Source organism: Danio aesculapii, chromosome 8, assembly GCF_903798145.1.
Source record: "Danio aesculapii chromosome 8, fDanAes4.1, whole genome shotgun sequence".
Taxonomy (NCBI): domain Eukaryota; kingdom Metazoa; phylum Chordata; class Actinopteri; order Cypriniformes; family Danionidae; genus Danio; species Danio aesculapii.
The window spans coordinates 25,503,544-25,526,365 of NC_079442.1; the positions used below are offsets into that span (position 1 = coordinate 25,503,544).

Below are 22,822 nucleotides of genomic sequence, written 5' to 3' on the forward strand. Positions count from 1 at the left end.
TAGATCATTCTTTCTCACTGTTTCTGTTCTGCAGATTCAGCACTAAAGAAACACAACTCTACCTGACTAACACTTTTACACAATGCGCCTTACAACCTGGGAATGGATCAAAATTGCTGCACGTTGAATTGTGTCTTGTAATGTGTATTTATATAGTGCATTTATTGTGTATGGCCATACACAAAGCGCTTCACAATCATGAGGAGGGGGTCCCTCCACATTACCACCAGTCTGCAGCATCCACTTGGATGATGCGACGGCAGCCACAGGGCAGCGGCGCCAGTGCGCTTACCACACACCAGCTATAGGGGAGTGGAGAGACAGTAATAGAGCCAATTTGATGGATGGCGGTGATTGGGAGGCGATGATGAGTAAGGGTCGATGGAGGGAATTTACCCCTACAATTGACCACAGAGATTCAGGACCTCGGTTTAACTTCTCATCCGAAAGATGGCACTCGCTGACAGTATAGTGTCCCTTTAACTATACTGGGGCATTTGGACTGCAGGTTGAGCACTCACTGCTGGCCTCACTAATACCTTTTCCAACAGCAAGCTAATTTTCCCATTTGGTCTCCCATCCAGCTACTGACCAGGCTCAGCCCTGCTTAGCTTCAGTGAGTAACCAGTCTTGGGCTGCAGGATGGTACGGCTGTGGCACTTATCTTTCATTTTATTTTATCTTGGATGAAATGCAGGAAAACTATTTAATTGAGAAATTAAAAAAGATTTGATATTTACTTTATTAAAAAAAAGTATCTTATGTAACACATTAAATAGGTATAGCAATTATCACACATATAAAGAGAATATGAAGGTGCTCATTAAACAGGCTGGTATTTGCATTTGTTCATTTTTGCATAGCGATCAAGCATCATTGCATAGGTTTCTCTTAAACATAAAGCAAGTGTACGCATGCAAAGATTTTATTACATAAGATGTTTGTGGGGGAAAAATAATGCACCAATCAGGACTTTATCATTGAGTGATCGACAGGAATCTCCTAAACTGATGGAAACCAGCATCAGCAGAAACTGGTTTGGTTCTCAAGGGACTTCACCAATACGTAGGAGGTTTTGGATGTTAAACTCAAACTAAACACATTTTTTTTTCAGTTTTCTTTGTCATGCTTATTTCAGTCCAAACAAATCTCTCTAACTCGCACATATAGATGCTTCTCGTGGTGTTCACCTTAACATCTTTGGAATCAGCAGCTTCTGGAGTGTTAGAATTTAACAAAATCTCCTTATCTTTTAAGTTAAATGCTTAAAAAAAAGATATTCTCATGAACGGCCAAGCAAAGTCGTATTGTAAGAAATGTTCAATTTTGCATGATATGTAAGTTGATGAGTTTTGGAAATAAGGGTTGTGTCAGTTTGAAATATGAAAAAAATTGACCTATAATATAAAGAATTTTATATTAATTTTATATTAATATAAAGAATAATATAAAGAATTTTATATTATATAGTCAATCATACAAATCTAGATACAGAGCAAAGGGGGAAAATAGAAAATTCTGTTTCTCTGCATTCACAATTTATAGTTTTGTGTGTTGGTAAAACTGCTAAATTGAAAAAAAAAAGTCTATTGAAGCATAAAATGACAATAGATCAAAATAACCAATAATAAAATATCAATGCTTTAAATTAAGAATGCAGTATTTGGTGGAATAACCCAGAATTCCAATCCCAACAAATGCCTGTTTAATATTTTGACCAATGATCATACGAGAAACCCCCTCCCCCCAAAAAATATGTTTTTTATTCAAAATTTGAAAGAAATATTATCAGTGAGTAGTTTTCATTCCATTCGCTGTATTTCGCGGTGTTGTTTCCAACTTAATCCATAATAAATGCCTGACTCTGATGTATAAGCATTATTTAAATGTTTTGAAAATTTGCATTTACAAACATTTTGATCCTAAAGTCCACTAATTACACGCCAATAACACCTCCATGTAGAATTACACCCAAACAGCTGAGTTGTAATCAAACACAGGTGTATGCTTCTCCATAATCTCCGCCCATCTGTCCATCAAAACCTCTGAGCCCTGACAGGCCACACCCTCCTGCTGAATTGGCGTGGTTTTCTTCTTCATTCCTCTTGTTCCCCCCCAGAATGGCTTGCTGGCGTCTGTTTTGGCCTTTCTGCGTGTGAGCTTAGCTTGTTTGCATACATCTATCTCTTCACTTTCTTGGTTGTGCCGTGGTCGAACGCGGCGCAGAACCCGTTTGAAAATGCTAGCGGTTAGCGAGAGTTTCTTGGAGAGATGCTGGTAATGAGTGGTAGATGATGACTCTGAATTTGAGTTTTTTAGGTTTGAGCCGTTCTCCTCCTCACTTGATGCCTGGCATCCAACTTCTGGCAAGTCCAACCAGTTTCCAACCAAATCCGCGAACACATTGTCACCCAACACTAATGGCTGTCTGTTTCTGCTGTGGTTCATCAGTGAAGCAGTCCAATCACTAGGGTCGTCAATGGCGTATGAGGAGGAATTGCTGTCGGTTGAGTCTTCCTGAGAGGAAAAAGACGAAGAAGTGCTTAAGCTTCCTCTGTGAATTCCTCTGAGTCCATGTGTCCTAGGAATATGGCGCATTTCTGCTGGAGAACTTGTAAGGAACAAAGAAGGTTCCATGGTGAGGCGAGTGTTAAAGCATTGTTGTGCGAGAGCTTCTTCTGGATTGTGCGCTGCTCTTCTTGAGCTGTGGTTTCTCTGCTCAAGCATGGAGCTGGTGTTTGGATTGACCTGACTGGTTTGGTTGGAGATCTCCAGTTCGTCCAGTGCCGTCTGGACCTGCAAGAGTTTGAGCTCCTGGAGAGCACCGATCACTGAATTCATCTGAGCGTGGAGACCTTCATCTGACTGCCACAAGGAATCCTATAAGGGGAAAGGCAGGACAGCAGGAGAGCAATTACTGTATGACATGATGAAGCAATTATAAATGAATTCTGTTGTGAGTGATGAATAATGCTTATCTCACGCTGAACAGTAATTATCAAAAATCAATAGCACGCCAAACAGTCTGCAATTTCCACCCCCTGTGCCATCAGAGAGACCTGGCTCAGCATCTACTGAAGAGGATGCACCAGTAAATTGTGCTTACTGCGAGCATAAAGCAATTATTTTTGTAAAGCTGCTTTGAAACTATTTTGAAGAAACTATTTCTATGTGTGGGCACCAAATGAAAAAAGAAAGTTTGAAGTGAGAACGATTTTCTTGTTTATTTATTTATTTATTTATTTGTTTGTTTGTTTGTTTTTGTTTGTTTTCATGGCAACTTTGCTATACACGTTCCATGTAGGCTACACGCTGATAATAACAATAAACGTTGCTGAATTACTTGCAACTAACACTAAATCTAACTCTTTGTGAAACTAACACCTTAAAATTGATAAAACAAAAAATCCTTTTTTTTTTGTTACTTTAAGTTATATAAATTTTTTTTATCAGGTTTTCACTATTTATATTTTCTCTAAAATGTACTATTTTAAGTTATACAAAGTTTAACCTAATGTTTCAGCTTGACTGATGTAAGCTGAGATCAAAATTTGAACTAAAATATTTAAGGCAGCAATAATTATATTTTACAGTGTAACAACCCATAAAGAACATGTTCTTCATTAATATTGCTCAGTACTTAATTACACTATCGGTCAAAAGTTTGGGGTCAGTTTTTTTTTCAAGAACATTATTCTGTTCATCAAGGTGGCGTTTATTAAATGTAAAAAAAAGGGTAAATTGTTAAACACTTATTTATTAAATATTTATTTATTACTTATTGTATGTAAATTCAGATGAAATTATTACTTCAATCATTATTGCTTTTATTACTAATACCATTATAATAATAATAACAATAATAATGATAGTATTAATAATAATAGCAATAATAATTAATATTAGAGTGATTTCTGAAAGATCATGTGGCTCTGAAGACTGGAGTAATAAAGCTGAAAATTCATCATTAAAATCACTGGAATAAATGATTAAATTAAATTAAAACTACTTTTGTACATTTATTTTATATTGCAATAACATTTCATAATTACAATTTGTTCTGTATTTTTGATTAAATAAATGCAGCCTTGGTGAGCAGGAGAAGCTTATTTTAAAACATTTAAAAAATCACACTGACGCCAAACTTTCACCGATAGTGTACACTGTAACAAGGACCCTTGGTAGGTAAAGTGTGAACTTTAAAGAAATGTATACGTTTATAGTGCTAAAATGATCAATAGTCACAGTACATTTACACAGCTATTTAAAAAATCTATATAAAATGTAGTTCTTCGTGTAAACAATGCTGTTTCCTCAAGAAAAAAATTAAAGTTGATATTTTATGCATTCCAATATACTGCAAGTAATTATATTTAACAATATTATAACTTTTTATTTTTTGATTTTGAAGAATTTAATCAAATAAATTCAGGCATGGTGAGACAAAAAGATTTTTAAAAAGAAAATAATTTTATTTCCTAAAATTGTAGATTCATTGAATCTTGACTCATGCATTTTGGTTGTTTTAATTAATGTATGGATTAATGTATATGTCTATATACAGTGCTCAGCATATATAAAGACACCCCCCACAATTCTCTCATTTAAATGAATATTTTCTACAGGATGCTCTTCAATATTTCTTTGTGCATATACACTAGTTTAGTCAGTACTGAAGCCAAATCTGGAGCTTATCTAGCTAAATAACTTACAATAATGGTTAACAAATTAGTAGCCCAAATTTATATGGTATGGAAAAATATTAAACAAAACTATCAAAAATAGAAATTTTACAATACAATTTAGTTGACATTTTGTAAGTTGAAATTTTTTTTTTCAATATTTAGCATGAATTTAAATGTATTTTCTTTCCATTTCTAAAGCTGTTCTGTGACTAAAATATTATTTTAATAAATATATCTCTTTAATAAATCTGTTTTGTTTAAATGCATCAATATATATTACTTATATTCACTGAAAAATTTATACAGATATTCAAATATTCAAAATGGGGTGTACTCATTTATGCTGAGCACTGTAGTTGTATTAATACTAACAAAATTCATAGAACATTTTTGTTAAATGCAAAAATCAACCATAATTAATGCCTTTAAACATCAATTATTTCTAAATAAAAAGGTGCAACAAAATCTGACAACATACATTTTCACTATTTGACAGTTTGTTCGGTTGTATTTATTCGAATGACTAATTTAACACATGTAAACACATTCCATTCACACTACACTACAAACAAATGCCATAAAACACCTTGTTTTCTTCTAGCAGCGAATAAAACCCCAGTCATTTTACCTTATTTTTTTTCTCACTGCAGTCTTCCTTCTCTCGCCTCACTCCTTACCCTGTTTTCTGTTCCTTCTCTGCCTTACTAGTGTGATCGATCACCAGCCAGTCTGAGCACAGCAGCACTGGGGCTTTTCTACAGTAATACTGCGTCTCAAAGCATGATGGGAGATGTAGGAGCCAGAGGGCCTGAGGCTGAAATGACTAGACTGTGAATCACAGATGAACAGTTGAGGCTTGTATTTTACTGTGTTCTAAGTCTTATCATTGTGTGATTTCACTGGTGTCCTGTGTGTCAGTTTCCTTTCAGATTTGCCCAGACGAACAGCAACATTAATCTGACATCGGTTACCACATCAGCTAATGATGGATGTGTTGTGAGTAACATCCTTTTGGGCCGGTTTCCTCAATAGGACCTACCAGTTTTACACAATTGTTAGCATACAAATACTATCGAACTCTTTATGAATCCTTTAATAATACCATCTTTAATTTCAGTTATTTTCTAATAAACATTATGATCACATTTTATTTTAAGGTACAATTCTCACTGTTAAGAAACAATGAACTGTCTTTTGCCTCCAAATTTGCTGCTTATTAATAGTTATTAAGGTTGTAGTTGGGTTTAGGCATTGGGTAGGACTAGGGATGTGGAATAAAATCATGCTGAATAAACAGCCAATATCTTAATAATAGGCTGGTAATAAAGCCATTAGTTGGTACTGGTCTGTTAGTGAAACTGAAGTAACATGAACTAAACTTGTGTTTATTATCTAACATTAACTTAAGATTGTAGCAAACACATTTATCATCATTAGCCATTATTAATAGGCCTGTAACAATAATCAATATATTGAGTTATTGCACAACACATGGACATGACCTCAATCATTTTTGGTGATGGAATAAATATCGCCCATACATAAAAAACAATTCTAGTATAATTTTAGTTGATTTGGCAACCAATCTTTATTGGAGTTGTCAGTGTCAGTATAGTTAAAAAAAACATAATTAAGTATTTCACTATAGTATATTTTCATGTGGGTGTCTGACAACTGAAAATAGATCTGGTAGCAGATATAACAGCCTCTGTTACTTTTTACCTTGCACTTTATTTTGTTAACATTTATTATTATTTATTTAGGATATGCGTTTTCACATTCTGATTCAATGCCAAATTATTAAACTGTTAAAATGGCTATAATTCTATGCAAATTTCTTAAGATAAAAACGTGTTCTTTGGAAGAGTGTGTTATATTATATTGTAATTCTGACAGTATATAATGAGTGGCAAAAAATTGTCTTAAAATGACAATAATATATTTTAATGCAATATATTTTGATGCGGTATATCGTGCAACAAAATATAGATATTGTGACAGGCCTAATTATTCATTAATATATAAAACTTAAGGTGTGACACATACAGGCAAAAGCATGTATTTTTATGCATCTGTCATTTTTGAGATTTGGGAATTTTCAGTGTTTTTACTACTTGCTTTGTTATTAATTATACTATTGTTATTATTATTGTTATTATTTGTCTATTGTAACTTTTTCGTCTATTCACAGTAGGGCTAGGTGATTAATTGAAATCGATGTCCAGAATACAATCGATCTAATTTTTCCAGGTCAAATGTTTCAATTACTTTTCCTACCATGTGTGGAGTCATGTAACCCCACTCTGTTAAGGCTGACTCATACTTCTTCGATGAATGCATGGGTATGATCCGGCACAGCCTTTATGCGGTCGTGTACTCAGACACCTCTCAATAAATGTAAATACACGTCACACGTTTGCACCACATTGACGATGATCAGAAGCTGTGCCAGATATGCCTTGAGAAGGCATATTTTCTATTACAATAAAATTATTATTTACATTAAAATATTTGCTTACAGAAGACTCAAGAAATGCACTGTTTAAAATAGTATTTACATGATATACAAGAGTTATTTTATGTAGGAAAGATACTGCTTATTTTCTACTTTTGAAAACATTGAAAATATTTAATTTTGTTTCCAAAAGTGCAGGTTATTTACTTTTACTTTTTTTATAAAAAAAAAAAAAACCTGACAATTGGTTTTAGGCAATGTATGATTTCATTTCAGTTGTTGATGTTTAATAAATAATCATAGATAGTCAATAAAGTGTGTTTCCTTCAATTATTTTAAAATCAAGTAATGCACCCTTCATTCAAATATCTCTCATGGTAATATGTGAGCATATTTACTGTACAAAACCTGTCAGTGAACTGTGAGGGCAAATAAACTAATAAAATAATCGTTCATTAATTGTAATCGAGTTAAAATGTTTAATTAAACGAGATTTAGATTTAAGGTCAAATCGCCCAGCCCTTTATTATAAACTGTAAGAAAGAATCGTGAGACTTGATTTAATGTTCAGATTATTGTGCTACAAAAGTATGCTAATAAGCACATAATTAATCATTCTTAACATTTAAAATAAAACTTGCAATACAAAAAAATTGTTTCCTATGTAATTATGTTAATCAGAGGGGGGTGCGTGGTGATAATGAAGTGTTTTTACCCTATAACGTTAAAATATACCTCTTAAACATGTATTAATCCCAGTTAACATTAATATAACTAAATATTATCAAAAATAGTAAATGTATGTACTAACAAACAACGCAGATTAATAAATACCTTTAGTATAAGTTAGCTCAGTTAATACTAACTATCATGTGTTACTAAAATAAATAAGCATTAAAATAAATTGATCAGTTGTTGTAAAATGTTAGTCAAGCACGTTTTTCTGGTGGTTTTCATCTCAAGCTAGTTTTAGTTGTGTGACGTTCGAACGCAGACAATCAGAACTCAAAATTTAAAACATTACAGAAGACTGAGTGCCAGCCAATCAGCGGCTTTCTTTCAAACAGCCGCTACCAATCAGTTTGCACCTTTCCCACGTACCGGCCGTACCGGCACGCAGCCAACAGCTGGATAAACGTCAACAACTCGCCGCAAACAAAACAGATAGGTGAAGAAGAACCGAGCCGGTGAAGAGCGCCGCGCACAAATGCGTTTATAACGCGATTGTATATTACTTACTACACGTACATATCAAAGAATATTCTCATCACACAACCACACCTGTGCTGTTAAAGTGCTGAAGAAGACGAAGAAAATCTCACCAGTTCATTTCTTAGACGCTGAAGGTTGCTCTCCATGTCATCTTTATCCGTTTTCCCTTCCTCCATGATTACCGATATAACGTTACAAAATTAAATTATTTTAATGACGCAAGCTGGTTTATTGATTTAAATCTTCATCCAATTCGATGTCGTAAGATCTTTGGTTCCCTTCGCTTTAGTTTCTGATTAGTGATGAAGTATGACCAGCATGTTAATATGCTATTCCTTCTCTAGCCTCTGACATACTTTACATTACATATTCAGGAGACATCCGTGCCCCCGAGCAGAAGGAGGCACTGATGTGGTGTAAAGAAGCTGATGATTTGAGAGAAAGTCCCTGAATGGGATTAACTAACGGTTGTCCGTCAACAATACAAGTCTTGCTTTCGCTCCAGTGGTCAGTTCAGGAAGAATGGAGGGTTCATGCATAACAATAGAGGCACAATCGTACAACTTTAACTGTGCTTTGACTGGATTTTAGACGGGGGAAGAGCCTTAGTTCGTGTTAGGAAACTGTTCACACAGTTGAAGTCAGAAATATTAGCCCCCCCTTTGATTTTTTTTTTTGGTCTTTTTTAAAATATTTCCTAAATGATGTTTAACAGAGCAAGAAAATTTTCACAGTATGACTTATAATATTTTTTATCTTGAAGAGAGTCTTATTTGTTTATTTCGGCTAAAAAAAAGCAGTTTTAATTTTTAAAAAAACATTTCAAGGTCAAAATTATTAGCCTCTTTAAGCTATAATTTTTAGATAGTCTACAAAACAAACCAACGTTATACAATAACTTGCCTAATTACTTATCAACTATTTCATAACTGTAACAAGGCAATTCAATCATAACTTAGTGTTAAAACAGCTATCATAACATTATTTATCAATATGTGGCTCTTTTTGGATTCTCTGAAGCTATAGAAATTAAAAATGTATAACAGGAAATACGTTGGGACCACTGTTCTCATTTACATCCCTCAAAATGGTCTTGAAACAGCTTATTCAAGGAATTACTAAGTTAAAATGAACTGTTTTTTGTATTCTGTTACAATATTGTTATTACCATATGCATTCTCTACAAAAGATAGCCTTTTTAAACCTATTATAGGTTTCCTGTTAAGTCGTATTAGTATTTTTAATTTATATAATGTTTTATTAATTTAAAAGAAGACACCCACTAAAATGTATTATACAGTGTACAAAAATGTTTGTCAGGTTAGAAAAACATATTAAACGACTATTTCAGAATCACACAGTGCAGCCACAATTAGATGTCATGTTATTTTTTGTTTCAGTTACATCTGTGTTTTACCACTTTGTCAGCAATTAAAAAGGTAAAATATTACAATTTAGCATGAGCACTTATTCATTTATATATTTAATTGAGAAGCCTGCAGGTCAGAATGAAGCATTTTACAAATTATATAAATATGTTTGGGGCTGCATGATGACACAGTGGGTAGCATGTTCACCTCACAGCAAGAAGGTTGCCGGTTCGAGCCTCGGCTGGGTCAGTTGGCATTTCTGTGTGGAGTTTGCATGTTCTCCCCATGTTGCGTGGGTTTCCTCTGTGTGCTTCGGTTTCCCCCACAGTCCAAAGACATGTGGTATAGGTGAATTGAATAAGCTAAATTGTCTGTAGTGTATGTGTGTGAATGAGTGTGTATGGATGTTTCCCAGGGATGAGTTGCAGCTGGAAGGGCATCCGCTGCGTAAAACATATGCTGGATAAGTTGGCGGTTCATTCTGCTGCGATGACCCCAGATTAATAAAGGGACTAAGCTGAAAAGAAAATGAACAAATGAGTAAAGATATTTCAACTAATAACGACACATGCCTTAAAAAGCTTTTTTATTTATATAAAATCCCTTTTGTCAAATTGATGAGACTAAAATAAGTCTTGGACTATTGACCTTATATAATTACCTTGCATATTTTGCAAAATATGTCTATATGTCTGTCTGTCTGTCTGTCTGTCTGTCTGTCTGTCTGTCTGTCTGTCTGTCTGTCTGTCAGTCAGTCTGTTCCTCCAGCAGTAATTGTTAGTATTTTATTTTAATATCATTGCTGGTTTATGCCAACCAAGTGTGTTTTGTCGCCCTCTGCAGGACGTAGCTGAGTATTCCAGGCAGCGGTTCTGTATCTGTGCGCAGGAGGGCGCAGTGATTCACAGCTCCTGTCATTTATTCACCGTAGAAGAAACATACCGTTGTCGCGATAGAAATATGGCGGCATCCGTGAAAGCAGCGCATGAGCTGCAATCCAGAACCCGGACAGACGATGTTTTGATTAGCGGTGGTGTCGAGTTCAGCTCATTACTCCTCTCAAAACCCGTGCTTGAGGGTTTATCTGCTTCCGGTTTTCAGAGACCCTCTCCCATCCAGCTGAAGGCAATCCCGCTGGGAAGATGTGGACTCGGTATGAGATCCGAGAAAACTCCAATCAGTTGCAAAACAAAAATAAAACCACTTTGTTGTTATTAATCCGAAAGCTAAAGCTGCCGTTCTTTGGCACATTAGTGTTATTGACTTTCAGAAGTATAGTATAGTATAGTATAGTATAGTATAGTATAGTATAGTATAGTATAGTATTAATGACAGCGATAAACTTGTTATTTGGGGCACAATTTGATATATAATAATAATAATAATAATAATAATAATACTGCTGGTAAATAATGTTTTCCTTTGTGTAGATCTTATTGTTCAAGCCAAATCTGGCACAGGAAAGACCTGTGTGTTCACCACCATCGCCTTGGACTCTCTTATACTGGAAAACACAACAACACAGGTAGTTATTACTTTGCTATTGTATTAGTAAGTAGTGATCAGTCCTATATTTCTTACTTTTATATAGGTTTCACTTTTAATTTATAGCTGTAAGTTATCTATCTATCTATCTATCTATCTATCTATCTATCTATCTATCTATCTATCTATCTATCTATCTATCTATCTATCTATCTATCTATCTTGCCTACAATCATTTCCCACCAACAGTCAAACTATGTGTACACCTTTTTGACTATTTCTAACTACATATTTTTATGTCTTTTCTGCATTACTGTCAACAATGCTAATAGTATATTGTTTTGTTTTTCTGGAGTATGTTGTAGTATTTTGCACTGTCTGGAGCCAGCACCTAAGCTTTTCACTCATCATAGTACACATGCTGCCGTTGATGTGACAATAAAAGTGACTTTATTTAACGATCCATCATTCATCTATCTATTCTATATTCATTTCTTTTTTTTTGTTAAAGATATTTCAAGTATTTTAATTACAGGTGTATGTTTTTAAGTACCTAAGACATTAGTGTGTGTCTGTTTTGCAATAATGCACCTTCTCTGGTCCCATCAGGTGCTGGTTTTGGCCCCCACTCGGGAGATTGCAGTACAGATTCACGCTGTTGTTATGGCGATAGGCAGTGCTATGGAGGGTTTGGAGTGCCATGTGTTCATTGGTGGTCGACCTATCAGTCAAGATAAACAAAACCTGAAGAAATGCCACATTGCCATTGGGTCACCAGGTATGATGTAGTTGTTACATTATGGTCTGGTCAGATTTGTTGGTCAGAGTACATTTATATATTTAAATTTCTCACTATTTGAACCTCTTTGTTCATGTTTAAACTTGGCAAGGTTACATCTAATTAACAAAACCTGGTGGTCATGTTACTTAGATGTAGGATTGCCACAATTAAGCATGGGACCATAACCATTTTCAAGGTATACCACCGTTTGGAAAAGGTTTTAAACCGCCAGAATCTTCTGCTCTATTGTTCCTGTGGTATATGTAAGATTTTTGTTGTTTTATTTTATAGGAAAACAGTATCTCCAGCAGAAAAGATATCCAAAGATGCCATTTTAAATTGTGAAGAAATCTTTGTTTTTGAACTAATGAAAATGACAGAAGTCAATAATTTATTTGAATTATTTAGCCTGACACGTTTACTGATCCAAAATATTTTAAATGTTTCTCAAAATAAAATTTATTGTGTTCAAAGGGGGAAAAGCTTTTGTTTTTTACCCAGACATTTAAATAGAACATGTTTTTATAGCATTTTATAATCACAATACCTTAAAACCGTGATTTCTTTTCATATAAGGTTATCATACCATCAGAATCTTATACTGACCCATGCCTAGTCACAATGGACCCTTTTCTCAAGACTGTTATAATGTGTTTAACGGTCATCAATATCCTAAACCCTTGAAAGTTTTTAACGTTTTAGATTTAAAAACCAAAACATATGCACATTTGTATGCATTATATCATCTTGGCATCAAATAACAAAAGTTCTCTTTTGTCTGTCGTTATCAGTCTCAAACATTTTTTGCTTTTTCCAAAAGTCGTGATTACATGACTGTTTTTCCTTTTATTATTTGAGCAAATAGGATTGTAAAAAAAGAAAGTTGTATTCTCCCATTCATTGCGCTCTAAGTTTACCCAACTAAGATGATGTCTGCTGCTCAGAAACCAGCAAAATGTGAATTTATTTGTCTAATAGTGAGCAGGTGATGTCAATTATTTTAAATTGAGGAGATCCTTGTTTTATATTTTATTTTTGTGGAGGAACATCTACTCTCTAAAAGAGAAACATCTACTTTCAATATCATGAAAATATTAAGATAAAAAGAAAGTACAAGAATAAAAAATGCAGTCAATTTAAGCAAATTTCATCAATCACACTGTTTGTTTAGTAGTACTGTCCCAATCGGATGCCATTGGTTGTTCAAACTCACAGTAATATTTTGATGATATTATTGAGTCACAGTGTTTTGTGCTGCATTATCAAAATATGATAATGCAAATTAAATTAACATGAAGCGAAAATTCCTTTTATAATAATTATAATAATTAATAATAATAATAATAATTATTATTATTATTATTATTATCATCCAATCAATAAACAAGATATTGAACCATCCTCTCCCTAATGTCTTCATTAGTGTGTTTGACTTGGGTGTGCAATATCACAATACAGAGAAAAAAAATCATTTGCATCTTATATATTTATTTATTTACAATTATTCTAACCTCATTTTCATTTTCAAATTTTATTTGTCACATACAGAGTGCTACATAAACAGTATGATATGCAGTGAAATGCTTACACAACCACTCTTGACCTTAAAATAATAACCACAAAATAATAATAACAATAAGAATCTAAATTTTGGAGAAAAAGAAATGCAATAGAAAATAAAAGCAAATGTAAATTATTTATAAACTTTCAATATAGAGTATGTGGCTGTAGAAAAAAGTAAAAAGTATAAAAATATAAAAGTGCTGTAGACTAAACACTAAGTTTTAAAACTGCTAATAAAAGTCTTATAAAACTGGGTGTTATTACATGGTTAGAAAACGTGAAAAGTTTGAAGGTAAATTGAAAGAAATAATATGGATTTGTCTGTATTAGTAATTTAATATGGCAATCTCTAAATGAGTGTGTGTGCTTAGGATTTTATTTGCTAGTATTGATGAAGTGGTGTTGTATTCACAGGTCGTATTAAGCAGCTAATTGAGATGGGAGCCCTGACTGTGTCCTCCATTCGCTTGTTTGTTTTGGATGAGGCTGATAAACTCCTGGAGGACGACAGCAGCAGCAGTTTTCAGGAGCAGATCAAGTGAGAGTTGAATCTGATTGAGAGACTCTTTGGCATTGTATTTCAGCAGTTTTGAGTGAACTAATTTTTTTGTTTTCCATGCTAGCTGGATCTACTCCTCTCTACCAGCAAATAAACAAATGTTGGCGCTTTCTGCCACTTACCCAGAGTCTTTAGCACAACAGTTGTCAAGATACATGAGAGAGCCCACGTTTGTGCGATTGAACCCAACTGACCCTGGGCTCCTCGGTCAGTCTGCTGTGCCTTCTGATTGGTTAATATCTAAATGCTTTTTCATTTCTGAAATTTTTGTGAAGGTTGACGGCGTTTTGCTTGTGCTAAATTCTTTCCTTAGGACTGAAGCAGTATTATAAGATCGTGCCGTCTCATTCATTGCCTCATAAAGTTTTTGAGGAGAAGGTCCAGAGTCTTCTTGAACTCTTCAGTAAAATCCCATTTAACCAAGCGCTGGTGTTCTCCAATCTTCATACCAGGCAAGAGCTGCTTTCTCAAAACATTTGAAAAATTACTTATTTTTTCCAGCAGTGTTCATATGTTTCCCATTAGGATTAAAAAAAAGTGTTTTGAAGTGTCAGAAATGAGATGACATTCATAAAATTTCAAACCTTGATTCATACTTTGGATAAAAAAAGAAAATATAAAAACAAACAATAAACCAAAATTTCAAGAATAAATACTTAACTCCTTTAAAGAGGAAAGAACTACAATCCTATGAAGCACTGAGAATGACACAAGTGGATTATAATTGACATTTTAAAGACATAGCGTTTATCAGAAGTTTACACACATTACTTTTTTGAGAGAGTACAGAGACCGAATGATTGATTTCATAATTTGTCAGGCTTCATTGGAATAAGCAGAGCATTATCAGTTTTTTTTCTCGACCAAACAAATTTATACAATCAGTTCTCAGAGGCCAAAAAAGGTTGTTTAGTTATTGTTAAAAAAAAGCAACAGTTACTCATGGAGAAAATAAACAAGGGTTTTCTTCTGGAACCCAACTGTTGCCCTCTTTAATAGAGAAACAGATACTGGTATTATTGTTCAGAGATTATACTTAATAAAAGAGTTGTGATCTTTGTTGAAAGTAATAAAAGAATTGTGCTGTTGTTTTGCAGAGCTCAGCATCTGGCTGATATCCTCTCCTCTAAAGGTTTGCCTGCCGTCTGCATCTCAGGTGAGCATCACATTGAGTCTCTTTCAAAACAAATGATCATTCTGTCTTGAACATACTTTATCTGCAAGTGTAATATTTTTTTCCCATTGTGCTGGGAGCATTTTTGTTGCCCCCTTATCTTAAATTGGTTTGTTTTGAGGGCATTTTTTTTGTCACAAGCCTGTTAATTTCCAACCCTGCAATAAAAACCTTGAAATATGAACCAACTAATAATGGATGTACGGAGTTGGTTTTATAGTTTAATTTCATAAGAAGCAAAGAATTGAAAAGTTAACCTTTTTGTTAAGCAAAGTAAGTAGAACAAAATAATTAAAGACTACTCCATACGGTTTTCACAGAACATTTTGAGTTTAAAAAGTCATCAGTGTGAAAAATATAGCTGTCAAGTTTTTTTTTATGTATTAGTTGTACACCTTGCACCAGGACCCTTTAAAGGATAGTCCATGCAGAATGTTAAAAATTTGTCAACATTTACTCAGGATTCGCTTGTCACAAGTCCTTATTTTTCCTGTTGAATACAAGAAAGTTATTTTTAAACATTTTGGAAATTGGTAACCATAAGATTATGACCAGTTCAGAAAGAAAAGAACTCTTAAGGGTGAGTAAATAGTGAATAGATTTTAAAAACACAATGAGTCTACAAACACATATTATAGGGTGTATGCAGAAGTATGCAGAAGGACTTTTAATTTTGCAGTAACCTGGGTCAAGCGCTTCCGGTAAACTGTATGCCATTACAAAATTGGCGCGTTTAAGGTCTGTTTTCTTTAAAAATCAACAATCTCAACTGCCTGAGAGATGTACGATGTTGGTCTTAGATTGTGCAAGAAGCATTAAATTACATTTTCCCCCGCGCTGTGTCTTTAAAATATGAACTTTTATTTTACTCCAGTATTTTCAATGGCTTTTCTGCGCTTATCCTGACAGGCGCATGCTTGTAAACTGCTTTTCATTTCGTTTTATACTTGATCAACTAAATGAATGCTGAAGTCTGTTTAACTGATTATATTTTAATTACATTACAACATCAATACTGTAAAAGGAACTGTATAAAGTTGAAAAAAGTCACATTAACCGCTCACCGGAAGTTTATCGGCATGGGAAGAAACACTAGTTGTGCATATACCCTATTGTGTACGCAATTTTTTAAATATAGGTCGGTATAAAAGTCACATGCATTCAGATTGTAATAATAAAAGATAAAAAATATAATTAAAAATAAGAGAGCTTATTTTTTAACAGTACCTCTCTACTCCTCACTTTGCAGTCTGGAATAGCCTTCTTTGTGTAAGATGTATACAAAGATGGCTGAATTTTAAAAAGGACAATGATTAGGTTGATCTTTTTGATGTTGTGTATATTAAGTCTCTGTATTCTGCTCACAACGCTTTTTGGAATAATATCATGTGTGGGCATGTAAATGAAGGCCCAAAATGTTTGATGGCCATTATTATTGGTTCTTGCATTCAAACCCCTTGATGTTCATGTTTCATCTGTAGGTGGTTTAAGTCAGGATCAGAGGTTAGAGGCCATGTGGAAGCTGAAGCAGTATCAGTGTCGAGTTTTAATATCCACTGATTTGGTGAGCTTCTGAACCCATTATTACACCTACACTGGAAAATAACAGCGTGTAATACCCAAGCAACATTAACTTTAAAACATTAAATCTTCTAAATCTCTTGGTTTCACAGACGTCACGTGGAATTGATGCTGAGAAGGTGAACTTGGTGATTAATCTGGACGTTCCTCAGGACTGGGAGACCTACATGCACCGCATTGGTCGTGCTGGACGATTTGGTGTGTCCAATTAGAAAACAATTAAGCATCAATATACGTGAAGCTTCTTCTCAGTGGTTTTAATTAATGCACGTCTTGGGCATTTACACGAGAGTGCTTAATCAGAGATCAGCTGCTCTGAGACGGTCTGCCAGAGGTCAGAGTCTGAAAGGGCAAATACTGCAATCAGTTGCGTAATTGGCTGCTAAACACAAACTCATCAAGAGCTGTTTAATGACCGCAGCACTCCAGAATCAGAATTCATAATTGGGACCTGGACGTGAGGATGTTGTGGATGTTCTCAATTTTCATCCTCATCAGAGTTTCAGAAATGGAGACGATCAGCGCCGTGTTTCCTCTGACCGTGACCTCTGATTATTGTGTTTCAGGTACTCTGGGGGTTGCTGTGACCTACTGTTGCCATGGGGAGGAGGAGAACAAGATGATGGCCATCGCTCAGAAGTGCTCTCTGGAACTCATGCATTTACCAGGTACCTGGAAACTCGTCTTAAACTCGTTTTAAAGCCATTAGTTCAAGTTACACTCAGTGAACAGCATTTGTGACATAGATTTGATCATCACAAAATGTTTACTCGCTTGACCTGTCAGAAAAGTAAACTAAGCCTATAAAGCACTTTTTTTACTCTACCTGATGAATGTATGTATGGATTTATAAGTATATGAAACCAAACTTTTACATTTTAGGTGTGTTATGTATTCAGGGTTTTTAAGACAATGGAAATGCTAGTTCTTTAAATGAAATAGGTAGTTGTTGAGGGGGTTAATTTAAGTTCTAATGTGTTTTAGGGCTGCACGATATTGGACAAAACTGGCATTGCAATATTTTGTTTCTTCAATGTCTATTGCGATACTCAGTATAATTTAAACAGATGAAAGAATAGTTCGATTTAAAAAGAATGAATATTTTCAGGATACATTTGGATGGAAATAGGATGATTTTATAGTGGAAGATTTTGTATTGCATAAAATGCAATAAGCCAAATCATAAACAAGTTAATACAGTAAAATAAAGTTACAAATTAAATGAATGCTTTATGGCTTTTATAAGAGTCTTAACAGTTTTCAGGTACACAAATTGAATAATTATATGTGAAATATATTAGACTGTATAATTGTCATTAGATATTAGGTAATCTTTATTGAAATTACTTAACTTTAAATTGACTTTAGATGCTTACACAGTTGCAGGCTTTAAAACACATGCAAATGATACATTTTTTGGTAACTTTATGGGTAAACTTTGCAATTACACCTTTGCAAGTCTTGCTCAACTATAATCCAGACCTGCGTCCTGCGATCTGACAATTGCGGATGTGCAGATTGCGATATTGATGCTGAAACAATGTAATGTGCAGCTCTAATGTGTTTACATTTTTTGTGGTCTTTTTAAAAATAATTTGAAGACATCTTAGTCTCTTGTGAATGTTTTCTAAGGCTCTCTAGTAGGCTCTGGCTTCCTATTTGAGAAGTTTTAGGTGACCCTTTACAGTTAGGTTCTATTTTTTTTATATTAAAGCCTTCTATAATGGTGCGGCTTTGCTTGCTTGAGTTTGATTTTGCTCAGCTTAATTTGCATTTCCACTACAGTTTAGTACAGCTTAAAGTGGGTGGGATTATTGCTATAATTGTGCTTTGTATACTGTCATGACTTAAACAAACATGTGACACAAAGCAACCCATAATACAGAGGCAATTGATGCTACTGTGGGTGAACAAACAATGCAGGAGAAGCTGGTGTTGACTATTTAAATTAGTTGGTTTGGATTCTTGATCACAAATCCAATGACACTGCTAGCAACAACATTCAGCAGATGGTATATGCCATTTTTTTGTTACGGTATGGCTTACTTGGAACCTCACCCAAGGTGGTAATAAATAAGGTACTAGGTATGGAATTAGCATTGCTAATTTTACATATATTTAAAAGGATATTAATTGAACTGTTCACCTGGTAATGAAAATACCTCCATGATTTATTTTCTCTCGAGCCATGATGTACATGCCTTTTGTCTTTCAGGTGAACAAAATAAGCGTTCTCTTAATAATAACCTTGTTCCTAACAGTTTTGTTATAGTAGTGAATTCCTTCAAGCACCAAATATATGGGTGTTTGTAAAATATATATCCGTGTGACCAACTCTATAAATTATTGTCTCTGGCTGTAGATTTTAGTTTTTCTGAGAAAACAAGTCAGAGTTGCAAGATTTCCTTTAATCTTTTAAATTGTGGAAGCAAGTATCTGTATTGTATAGAATGTATTGCATGATTCTGGAATTCTATACCTATTGATACTGATATAGCGCTATTGAGCATGTTCTTAAACAGCTGATTTGCCATTGGGTTCACATGCTCAACAGAAATGACTGTGATTGGCCATGAAGATCATCAGTTTACCAAACTCCTTGCTGTTTACTGAGTGTAACCACAGATACAGGTACAATGGAGCGATTTAAAGACGCAATTTTGTTAATTTACTGCCATGACAATGCAACACTAAACTCTATTATCACAATAAAATGCATGGCATTTCTTTTTATTTTGTTTTACAAATAATGAGAGATTAAGCAGTGTTTTGTGGCCTTCAGGATTGCCACAAATGCTGTTAAGTGAATTATCATTTTACCAAACCTGCAGTATCGTTTTAACTTGAAGTCGACTTAATGTTGTCTTCTAGATCCAATACCTCCAGGCATCATGGAAGAGGCTTGTGACCATGATGTGATCATAGAAACTCTTTCAAAACAAAAAATTCATGACATTTCCAAACCAGAGAAGAAGAAAAAGGCTAAATCAGAACAGATGAAGTCTAAACCCCCCAGAGAGTCTCACATCTCTGTGGTCATCACAGAAAGTATGACCAGTAACAAATCATACAGTCGAGCTGAAACCAAGTCTAAAAGTCATTCTCCCAAACCTGGGAGGCAAAAACAAATGGCGCCTGCTGCAAACCTCCAGCATGACTCGACTATTACTCAGAAACAGCAGAATGACAACCTTCCCAAAATTCCTCCACTGTCCTCCTTTAAGTCACACACACGGAAGAGAACTACCTTCGACGATGCATTGGTGGATTATGAGACCTTCATAAGAGAAGGTCCAGGAAGATCTGTTGAAATCATTCACCAGTATGATGGGTTCTACAGAAATCAAGATAAAGTTAATGGTCTGCATGACGTCCATGATGAAGATGAGGCTTCTGAATCATACCTTCCAGAAGAATCACAGTCCTATCAAGATTCTCCTCCAGCGCAGGAGGTTTCAGAGTTGTCCTCGGAGGAGAAGACCTCTAGTGAATCCTCTTCTGAGTCTGAGATGGAAGTGGAGAGTGAATCAAGCTCTTCTGTCCCTAGCAAGTCTACACTTGAAGCACTTCCAGATAATAAAAGTTCGCTTGTACATAATTATTCAGAGTTAGCTGAATCCACTTTACCTTCAACCAGAGTACCACAGCAGGCCACAAGAAGCAAGCAAAGGCCATGTCAACCTCAATCCCAGGACACAGCTCACCATCGCGCTTCTCCTCAGAAACCCCGAACAGCCTCCAAATCTAGCAGGAGGCCAACAGGACCAAAGCGGAGAACAAGAGAGACTGATGAGACTGAAGAGGAAGAGGCCGGACATGATTATTGGAGCTCGTACAGGGCCTGGGCTGAATATTACAATTCATACTATCACCGTTCGCCCTATAACTGGATGACTGCGTTTTATATGAATTCTGTGTACATTAAGGAAATGATGAAGCACTAGAAAAGTCAACCTTTGTAATGTTCCTAATTGTATTTTATGCATATTCCTGTAGCTCCCAAATAAAAATGAGTTCCTAAGAAATGTGCCATCAAATGGTAATTTATGATATTTTGTTGAAGCTACATTTTACATAAACGTCACATGGATATAGAAAACTTATCACATATTTTTAGTGCAATCAGAGACACTCTAGTCCAAATCTCATGTTTGATGGTGCACTGATTAGCGGTGCTCTCCAAAATCAGCCGAAGACCTCCAGATTTAGCAGAAGGTTAAGGCATGAAAGGCTAAATGACCTATCAAGACTTATTTAAGATCTGTTTAATAATACATCTTTAGTATGCATCACTCTCAATTGCCTTATTCTGATTGGACAATTGCAGTAGTCAAACAGTTCTATAAATATTATGCTGTAAATATATATATGCTCAACATCATTTGATCTGTTTCTAGTATTGGATCTTGGATATTGGATACCTTTCTAGTATTGGAATTCACATGCCATATAGATTTAACAAGGTGCTAAAATTTCTTTGAAAGATCTTTGAAATCATTCACCAGTATGATGGTTTCTATAGGAGTCGAGATAAAGTTATTGGTTTGCATGATGAAGATGAGGCTTCTGAATCATATGTTCCAGAAGAATCACAGTCCCATCAAGGTCTTACTCCAGCGCAGGAGGTTTTAGAGTTGTCTTTGGAGCAGAAGACCTCTAGTGAAAGTTTTTGTTCGATAAGAAAAAAAATGTTCATAAACCACAACGAAAACACTGAAGTCCAGCGCATGCATCAAAATCTCATGTGATTTTGTTTTAAAAGATCATGTGAAGATAAAATAGGCATGATGAGATGGCATTAATGGGCAAACCAGTGGACCGACCATAATTGTGAAATATGTTATGTTGTTTTGGTTATTTTAAAATCCCTTAGCCAACGTTCGTCATCAAAGTGTTTCAGTATTATTACCTCCCAGAATTGAGTTGAGTGGCTGCGTTCCCAAAGAGTTGTCTTGCATTTCCAAAAGCCAAAGCACCTTCATTGCATTTCATCTTCTGACGTGCAAGAAATGTACAATATATAAAAGAGGCTCACAGTGGATTCTTCTATTGTAGCAAATTCCATTCTTCTATTTGGTATTCGGCGCCAGTTTTTCCGGACAAGTTTAATTAGCATCTTTGGACATTAAGATAGCTACATTATTTGGGTTATCGGCTTTCTAATTTTTCCTATGCTATATTCCCACTGTGTTTTCTCTTTTACAGACCATTCTTTCAAAACCCAAACAGGCCCATTTGTCAGTATAGTGGCTTGTTCAAACATTTCTGATGCTCTATATTCTCTACATCTATGCTTCTGATATTCTTGATCATCTCTACAAGCATAAATTCACAAGGTAAGTAAAATGTCATTAACCAATTAGACATTTATATAAGCAAGCAGTTGAACAGATTAACATAATGAAGTGGTAGGTGAGTGTATTGTAACATGTTATAAATAATAATAATACAAATGCCAGAATAGTTTTTATTGGAAGAAGAATACCTCTGACAAGGGATTAACCAATTGTTCTGTCTCAGTCTCTAAAGTAGTTTAGAGGTTCAATACTGATGTCAGATATATTTGTTTGCTGTGTAATGATGTACACTCAGCCACATTGTTATTGGGAAAACAAACCTCCTCATATGGCTCATAATTGCCTACTTATGCTCTTGTGCAAATTGGTGCTTTATGTGAAATAATTGTCAGTCTACTTGAAAATAAGTTCATTCGGATGAGGTGGGGGATCAAATAGTGGTCTCTGAAGGGTCTTAAACACATTCAGTCCTCAAACTACACCTGTGTTAAACACTCAGGTTAGTCAGAGGTAATCATTAAAACCACATGTAAGTTAAAGGGATAGTTCTCCCAAAAATGTCATTACAGAAATCCACAAGGTCACATGCAGAACCTTTGTCTTTTATGTGCTTTTTCTAGTTTGGGGTTTGTGTTTGCTTCTGATAATCATTCACAGTTT

General features: G+C 34.8%; 2 protein-coding genes across 3 annotated transcripts; one reads left to right on the forward strand and one right to left on the reverse strand.

Annotated features, from left to right (window-relative positions):
* Nucleotides 1–1,509: 1,509 nt before the first annotated feature.
* Nucleotides 1,510–8,750, reverse strand: inka2 (inka box actin regulator 2). Of its 2 annotated transcripts, none has more exons than XM_056464438.1 (2): nucleotides 8,463–8,750; nucleotides 1,510–2,880 (listed from the first exon to the last, which is right to left on the reverse strand). In XM_056464438.1, exons 1-2 carry the CDS (start codon nucleotides 8,526–8,528, stop codon nucleotides 1,966–1,968), a joined length of 981 nt encoding a protein of 326 aa, XP_056320413.1. In that variant the 5' UTR covers nucleotides 8,529–8,750; the 3' UTR covers nucleotides 1,510–1,965. The 2 variants fall into 2 exon arrangements, with proteins under 2 accessions (XP_056320413.1, XP_056320414.1); XM_056464439.1 differs by lacking the exon at nucleotides 8,463–8,750 and adding an exon at nucleotides 5,314–5,500.
* A 1,905-nt stretch (nucleotides 8,751–10,655) lies between these two features.
* ddx20 (DEAD (Asp-Glu-Ala-Asp) box polypeptide 20) lies at nucleotides 10,656–20,890 on the forward strand. Its single transcript, XM_056463498.1, has 11 exons — nucleotides 10,656–10,875; nucleotides 11,153–11,247; nucleotides 11,817–11,985; nucleotides 13,966–14,089; nucleotides 14,175–14,317; nucleotides 14,424–14,562; nucleotides 15,208–15,266; nucleotides 16,766–16,848; nucleotides 16,958–17,063; nucleotides 17,432–17,533; nucleotides 19,737–20,890. The coding sequence occupies exons 1-11, from the start codon at nucleotides 10,683–10,685 to the stop codon at nucleotides 20,807–20,809; spliced, it is 2,286 nt and encodes a 761-aa protein (XP_056319473.1). The 5' UTR covers nucleotides 10,656–10,682; the 3' UTR covers nucleotides 20,810–20,890.
* The last annotated feature ends 1,932 nt before the right edge of the window (nucleotides 20,891–22,822 follow it).